The 8,391-nt window shown below is 38.3% G+C and overlaps 1 protein-coding gene across 1 annotated transcript; it reads right to left on the bottom strand.

Moving 5' to 3' along the window:
* Nucleotides 1-7,417: 7,417 nt before the first annotated feature.
* LOC123598177 (60S ribosomal protein L10-like) lies at nt 7,418-8,185 on the bottom strand. The gene has a single exon (XM_045478146.1). It carries the CDS (start codon nt 8,167-8,169, stop codon nt 7,477-7,479), a length of 693 nt encoding a protein of 230 aa, XP_045334102.1. The 5' UTR covers nt 8,170-8,185; the 3' UTR covers nt 7,418-7,476.
* Between the last annotated feature and the right edge of the window lie 206 nt (nt 8,186-8,391).

Raw genomic sequence — 8,391 nt, 5'->3', positions numbered from 1 at the left:
AGTAATACCCATCTGGAAGGAATGTTGTGGAGGTTAAATGAAATAACATATATGAAAGTACTTATGTGTACAAGTGCCTGGTACATAGTAGGCCTTCAATTAATGTTTATACCTTGCTTTTCATTATACCTTTTTTGTTTTCAATTTTTTATTTAAATTCTAGTTAGTTAACATATAGTGCAATATTGGTTTCAGGAGTAGAATTCAGTGATTCATCACTTTCATACAATACCCAGAGCTCATAACAAGTGCCCTCACTAATACCCATTACCTATCTAGCTCATTCCCCACTACTCACCTCCCTCCATCAACCTTCAGTTTTTTCTCTATCTTTGAGTCTCATAGTTTGTTTCCCACTCTCTCTCTTCCCCCCACTTACATGTTCATCTGTTTGTTTCTTAAATTCCACATATGAGTGAATCATATGGTATTTGTGTTCCTCTGACTTACCTTGCTTAGCATAATACATTCTAGCTCCATCCACATTGTTGCAAATGGCAAGATTTCATTCTTTTTGATTGATGAGTAATATCCCATTGTGTGTGTGTGTGTGTGTGTGTGTGTGTGTGTGTGTGTGTATATATATATATATATATATATATATATATATACCACATCTCCTTTATCCATTTGTCAGTTGATGGACATTTGAGCTCTCTCCGTTGTTTGACTATTGTTGATAATGCTGCTATAACATTGGGGTACGTGTACTTCTTCAAATCTGTATTTTTGTATCCTTTGGCTAAATACATAATAGTGCAATTGCTGAATCATAGGGTAGCTCTATTTTTAACTTTTCAAGGAAGCTCCATACTCTTCTCCAAAGTGGCTGAATCAATTTGCATTCCCACCAACAGTGAAAGAGCGTTTCCTGTTCGTATCCTCACCAACACCTTTTGTTTCTTGTGCTGTTAATTTTAGCTGTTCTGACAGGTATGAGGTGGTATCTCATCATGGTTTTGATTTGTATTTCCCTGATGATGAGTGATGTTGAGCATCTTTTCACGTGTCTGTTAGCCATATGGATCTCTTCTTTGAAAAGGTGTCTACTCATGTCTTCTGCCCATTTCTTCAGTGGATTATTTGTTTTTTGGATGTTGAGCTTGATAAATTCTTTATAGATTTTGGATAGTAACCCTTTATCTGATATGTCATTTGCAAATATCTTCTCCCATTCTGTAGGCCGTCTTTTAATTTTGTTGATTGTTTCCTTTGCAGTGCCAGTTGTTCCCAGTTGTTCACTTTTGCTTTTGTTTCCCTTGCCTTTGTGACATGTCTAGTAAGAAGTTGCTCTGGCTCAGGTCAAAGAGGGTGCTGCCTATGTTCTTCTCTAGGATTTTAATGGTTTTGTGTCTCACGTTTAGGTATTTCATCATTTTGAATTTATTTTTGTGTATGGTGTGAGAAAGTGGTCAGTTTCATTCTTTTGCATGTCATCATCCAGTTTTACCAACACCAATTGTTGAAGAGAATGTCTTTTTTTCCATTGGGTATTCTTTCCTGCTTTGTCAAAGATTAGTTGACCATATAGTTGTGGGTCCATTTCTGGGTTTTCTATTCTGTTCCATTGATCTATGTGTCTGTTTTTGTTCCAGTACCATACTATCTTGATGACTGCAGCTTTGTAATATAGCTTGAAGTCTGGAGTCATGATGCTTCCAGATTTGCTTTTCTGTTTCAGGATTGCTTTGGCTATTTGGGGTCTTTTGTGGTTCCATACACATTTTAGAGTTGTTTGTTCTAGCTCTGTGAAAAATGCTCGTGGTATTTTGATGGGGATCGCATTAAGTATGTAGATTGGGTAGTATAGACATCTTAAATACTTTTTTTAATGTTTGTTTATTTTTGAGGGAGGGACGGAGGGAGGGAGGGAGGGAGAGAGAGAGAGAGAGAGAGAATAGGGGTAGAGAGAGAGAGGGGGATAGAGGATCTGAAGCAGGCTCTGTGCTTACAGTAAAGAACCTGATGTGGGGCTCGAATTCACAAACTGTGAGATCATGACCCAAACTGAAGTCAGATGCTTAACCGACTGAGCCACCCAGGTGCCCCAACATTTTAACAATGTCTGTTCTTCCAATCCATGAGCACTGAATGCTTTTCCACTTTTTTTGGGTCCTTTTCAGTTTCTTTCATAAGTGTTCTATAGTTTACAGAGTACAGACCTTTTATCCCTTTGGTTAGGTTTATTCATTAGTATCTAACTGTTTTTGGTGAAATTGCAAATGGGACTGATTTCTTTTTTGTTGCTTTGTTATTGGTGTATAGAAATGCAACCGATTTCTGGGGCTCCTAGGTGGCTCAGTTGGTTGAGCATCTGACTTGGGCTCAGGTCACAATCTCACCTCTTGTGAGTTCCAGCCCCGCATCAGGCTCTGTGCTGACAGCTCAGAGCCTGGAGCCTGCCTTGGATTCTGTTTCCTCCTCTCTCTCTGCCCCTCCCCTGCTTGTGCTCTCTTTCTCTCTCTCTCAAAAATAAATAAACATTTAAAAAAAATAAAAAAATAAATGCAACTGATTTCTGTACGTTGAATTTATACCTATGACTTTGCTGAATTCATGTGTTAGTTCTAGCAATTTTTTGGTGGAGTGTTTTGGGTTTTCTACATAGAGTATCATGTCATCTGCAAATAGTGAAATTTTGGCTTCTTTCTTGCTGATTTGGATGTCTTTTTCTTTTGCTGTCCGATTGCTGAGGCTAAGACTTCCAGTACTATGTTAAATAGTAATGGTGATAGTGGGCATCCTTGTTTTGTTTCTGACTGTAGGGGAAAGGCCCTCCATTTTTCTCCATTGAGGATGATATTTGCTATGGATCTTTTGTTATATGGCCTTTGTGATGTTGAGGTATGTTTCATCAATGCCTATTTTGTTGAGGGTTTTATCAAGAATAGATGCTGTATTTTGTCAAATGGTTTTTCTGCATCTATTGAGAGGATCATATGGTTCTTATTTTTTTATTTTTTTAAATTTTTTAAAAAAGTTTTTATTTTAATTCCAGTTAGTGACATACGGTGTTATATTAGTTTCAGGTACACAATATACTGATTCAACAATTTGTTACATCACGTGGTGCTCATCACAACAGGTGTACTTCTTAATCCCCATCACCTATTTCAGCCATCTCCCCAATCCTATCCCCTCTAGTAACCATCATTTTGTTCTCTATAATCAAAAGTCTGCTTCTCTTTCTCTCTTTTTGTTTGGTTTCTCAAATTCCACATTTGAGTGAAATCATATGGCATTTGTCTTTCTTTGACTAATTTCACTTAGCATTGTACTCTCTAGCTCCATCTGTGTGGTTACAAATGCTAAGACTTCATTCTTTTTTATAGCTGAATAATATTACATTTTATGTACACACAAACACACCCACATACACATCTCCTTTATTTATTCATCTATGGATGGACACTTGGGCTGCTTCCATATCTTGGCTATTGTAAATAATGTTACTATAAACATAGAGGTGCGTGTATCCTTTCAAATTCGTGTTTACCCAGTAGTGTGATGGCTGGATCATAGGGTAGTTCTATTGTTTTTTTAAATGAAATTTGTTGTCAGGTTACCTAACATACAGTGTATACAGTGTGCTCTTGGCTTCGAGAGTAGGTTCCCATGATTCATCGCTACATACAACACCCATTGCTCATCCCAACAAGTGCCCTCCTCAATGCCCATCACCCATTCTCCCCTCCCTCCCCCCCCACCATCAACCCCTCTGTATTTAAGAGTCTCTTATGGTTTGCCTCTGTCTCTGTTTGAAACCATTTTTCCCCTTCCCTTCCCCCATGGTCTTCTGTTAAGTATCTCAAATTCCACATATGAGTGAAAACATATGATATGTCTTTCTCTGACTTATTTCGCATAGCATAATACCCTCCAGTTCCATCCACATTGTTGTAAATGGCAAGATTTCATTCTTTTTCATTCCCAAGTAGTATTCCTTTGTATATATAAACCATATCTACTTTATCCATTCATCAGTTGCTGGACATTTGGGCTTTTTCCATAATTTGGCTATTGTTGAAAATGCTGCTATAAACATTGGGGCACATGTGTCCCCATGAATCAGCACTCCTATATCCTTTGGATAAATTCCTAGTAGTGCTATTGCTGGGTTATAGGCTGATTCTATTTTTAATTTTTTGATGAACCTCCACACTGTTTTCCATAGCGGCTACACCTGTTTGCATTCCGCCAACAGTGCAAAAGGGTTTCTGCTTTTCCACATCCTTGCCAACATCTGCTGTTTCCTGAGTTGTTAATTTTAGCCACGCTGACTGGTATGAGGTGGTATTGCAGTGTGGTTTTGATTTGTATTTCCCTGATGATGAATGATATTGAGCATCTTTTCATGTGTCTGTTGGCCATCTCAACGTCTTTTTTGGAAGAGTGTCTATTCATGTCTCCTGCCCATTTCTTCACTAGATTATTTTTCAGGTGTTGAGTTTGGTAAGTTTCTTTATAGATGTTGGATAGTAACCCTTTATCCGATATGTCATTTGCAAATATCTTCTCTCATTACGTCAGTTGCCTTTTAGTTTTGATTGTTTCCTTCCCTGTGCAGAAGCTTTTTATGTTGATGAGGTCCCAATAGTTCATTTTTGCTTTTATTTCCCTTGCCTTTGGAGATGTGTTGAGTATGTTGTTGCAGCTGAGGTCAAAGAAGTTGTTGCCTGTTTTTTCCTCTAGGGTTTTGATGGTTTCTTGTCTCACATTTAGGTCTTTCATACATTTTGAATTTATTTTTGTGTATGGTGTAATAAAGTGGTCCAGTTTCATTCTTCTACATGTTGCTGTCCAGTTCTCCCAGCACCATTTGCTAAAGAGACTGTCTTTTTTTCCATTAGATACTCTTTCCTGCCCTGTCAAATATTAGTTGGCCATACATTTTGTGGGTGCAATTCTGGGTTCTCTATTCTGTTCCTTTGGTCTATGTGACTGTTTTTGTGCCAATACCATACTGTCTTAATGATTACAGCTTTGTAGTAGAGGCTAAAGTCCAGGAATGTGATATATCCTGGTTTGGTTCTCTTTTTCAGCATTGCTTAGGCTATTCGGGGTCTTTTCTGGTTCCATACAAGTTTTAGGATTATTTGTTCTAGCTCTAAGAAGAATGCCAATGCAATTTTGATTGGGATTGCACTGAATGTGTAGATTGCTTTGGATAGTATTGACATTTTAATAGTATTTGTTCTTCCAATCCATGAGCATGGAATGCTTTTCCATTTCTTTGTGTCTTCTTTAATTTCTTTCATAAGCTTTCTATAGTTTTCAGTGTATAGATCTTTTACATTTTTGGTTAGGTTTATTCCTAGGTATTTTATGGTTCTTGGCGTAATTGTAAATGGGATCGATTCCTTGATTTCTCTTTCTGTTGCTTCATTATTGGTGTATAGAAATGCAACCAATTTATGTACATTGATTCTGTATCCTGCGACTTTGCTGAATTCATGTATCAGTTCTAGCACCTTTTTGGTGGAGTCTTTCTGGTTTTCCAGGTAGCATATCATGTCATCTGTGAAAAGTGAAAGTTTGACTTCTTCTTTGCCAATTTGGATGCATTTTATTTTGTCTTGTCTGATTGCTGAGGCTAGGACTTCCAACGTTATGTTAAACAACAGTGGTGAGAGTGGATATCCCTGTCATGTTCCTGATCTCGGGAAAACTCTCAGTTTTTCCCCATTGAGGATGATATTAGCTTTGGGCTTTTCATATATGACTTTTATGATGTTAAGATATGTTCCTTTTATCCCAACTGTCTTGAGGGTTTTTATTAAGAAAGATGCTGTATTTTGTCAAATGCTTTTTCTGCAGCTATTGGCAGGATCATATGGTTCTTTTCCTTTCTTCTATTAATGTGATGTATCACACTGGTTGATTTGCGAATAATGAACCAGTCCTGCAGGCCAGGAATGAATCCCACTTGATCATGGTGAATAATTCTTTTGATATACTGTTGAATTTGATTTTTTAGTATCTTGTTGAGAATTTTCACATCCATGTTCATCACGGATATTGGCCTGTAATTCTCCTTTTTAGCAGGGTCTCTGTCTAGTTTGTGAATCAAGGTAATGCTGGCTTCATAGAATCCAGAAGCTTTCCTTTCCTTTTTATTTTTTGGAACAGCTTGAGGAAGGATAGATATTAACTCTGCTTTAAATGTCTGGTAGAACTCCTCAGGGAAGCCATCTGGTCCAGGACTCTTATTTGTTGGGAGATTTTTGATAACTGATTCAGTTTCTTCCCTAGTTATGGGTCTGTTCAAATTTTCTATTTCTTCCCGTTTGAGTTTTGGTAGTGTGTGGGTGTCTAGGAACTTGTTCATTTCTTTCAGGTTGTCCAATTTATTGGCATATGCTTTTTCATAGTATTCTCTAATAATTTTTTGTATTTCTGTAGTGTTGGTTGTGATCTCTCCTCTTTCATTTGTGATTTTATCTATTGGGCTCTCTCTCTTTTCTTTTTGAGAAGTCTGGCTAGGGGTTTATCAATTTTGTCTATTTTTTCAAAAACCCAGGTCTTAGATTCATTGATTTGTTTTTTTTTTTTTTTTTTGGATTCTATATTATTTATTTCTGCTCTAGTCTTTATTGTTTCTTTTCTTCTGCTGGCTTTGGGGTTTCTTTGCTGTTCTGCTTCTAGTTCCTTTAGGTGTGCAGTTAGGTTTGTATTTGGGATTTTTCTTGTTTCTTGAAGTAGGCCTGGATTGCCTTTGCCACATCCCAAAGGGCTTGGAGTGTCGCATTTTCATTTTCATTTGCTCCTGTGTATTTTTAAATTTTTTCTTTAATTGCCTGGTTGGCCCATTCATTCTTTAGTAAGATATTCTTTAACTTCCATGCATTTGGAGGCTTTCCAAATTTTTCTTGTGGTTGATTTCAAGTTTCATAGCATTGTGATCTGAAAATATGCGTGGTATGATCTCAATTCTTTTGTATTTATTGAGGGCTGTTTTGTGACCCAGTATGTGATCTATCTTGGAGATGTTCCATGTGCATTTGAGAAGAATGTATTTTCTGCTGCTTTTGGATGAAAAGTTTTAAATACATCTGTCAAGTCCATCTGGTCCAATGATCATTCAACACCATTGTTTATTGATTTTTGCCTAGATAACCGCCCATTGTTGTAAGTGGAGTATTAAAGTCCCCCGCAATTACCATATTCTTATTGATACAATTGCTTATGTTTGTGATTAATTAATTTAAATATTTGGGTTATTCCAAGTTGGGGACATAAATGTTTATAATTGCTAGCATTCTTGATGCAATTATGATATAATGCCCTTCTTCATCTCGTTATGGCCTTTAGTTTAAAGTCTAGTTTGTCTGATATAAGTATGGCTACTCCAGCTTTCTTTTGACTTTCAGTAGCATGATGGTTCTCCATCCCCTCACTTTTTTTTTTTTTTTTTTTGTTAGACAGGAAGCAGGATTTATTGGTGGGCATGAATGGGGAAGGGCAGTGCTGAGGTTCTCATGAGTGCAGAGCCCGCCATTTGTCCAAGGGGCCACGATTAGGGATGTATTTGACCCCACAGCCATCTGGGATGAGCCGCTTTTCAGCCACCATGTCTTCAAATTCGTCCGCGTTAAACTTAGTAAAGCCCCACTTCTTGGAAATGTGGATCTTCTGGCGGCCAGGGAACTTGAACTTGGCCCTACATAGGGCCTCAATCACATGCTCTTTGTTCTGCAACTTGGTACAGATGGACATGATGACTTGGCCAATGTGGACCCTGGCCACTGTGCCCTGGGGCTTTCCAAAGGCACCCCGCATACCTGTCTGGAGCCTGTCAGCTCCAGCACAGGACAACATCTTGTTGATACGGGTGACATGGAAAGGGTGGAGCCGCACCCGGATGTGAAAACCATCTTTGCCACAGCTTTTCACCATGTACTTGTTGGCACAAATTCGGGCAGCCTCCAGGGCTTCAGAGGAGAGCTGCTCATATTCATCTGACACCATGTGGCCACACAGTGGGAACTCATCCACTTTTGCCTTCTTACGCCCCAGGTCAAAAATGCGGAACTTGGCATCAGGGACACCTCTGCAGAAACGAGACTTTGGATACGGCTTGTTCTTACAATACCAGTAACACTGGGCGGGGCGGTGGCCCATGGCGACACCAAGATCTTCAGTGGCGTACCAAAGGAAAAGAGCCTCCATCCCCTCACTTTTAATCCGAAGGTATCCTCAGGTCTAAAATGAGTCTCTTGTAGACAACATATAGATGGATCTTGTTTTTGTTTTTGTTTTTTTATCCATTCTGATACCCTATATCTTTTGATTGGAACATTTAGTCCATTTACATTCAGAGTTATTAATGAAAGATATGGATTTGGTATCACTGTGTTATCTATAGGTTTCATGCTTGTGGTGATGTCTCTG

Source organism: Leopardus geoffroyi, chromosome C1 (genome assembly GCF_018350155.1).
Source record: "Leopardus geoffroyi isolate Oge1 chromosome C1, O.geoffroyi_Oge1_pat1.0, whole genome shotgun sequence".
In the NCBI taxonomy this organism is placed as follows: Eukaryota; Metazoa; Chordata; class Mammalia; order Carnivora; family Felidae; genus Leopardus; species Leopardus geoffroyi.
Note: the sequence above shows the minus strand (reverse complement) of the source record. Positions and strands in the feature narration are given on the sequence as shown.

What these genes read in the sequence shown, in the direction of transcription:
- LOC123598177 (XM_045478146.1), bottom strand. Translation starts at nt 8,169, where the DNA reads ATGGAGGCTCTTTTCCTTTGGTACGCCACTGAAGATCTTGGTGTCGCC.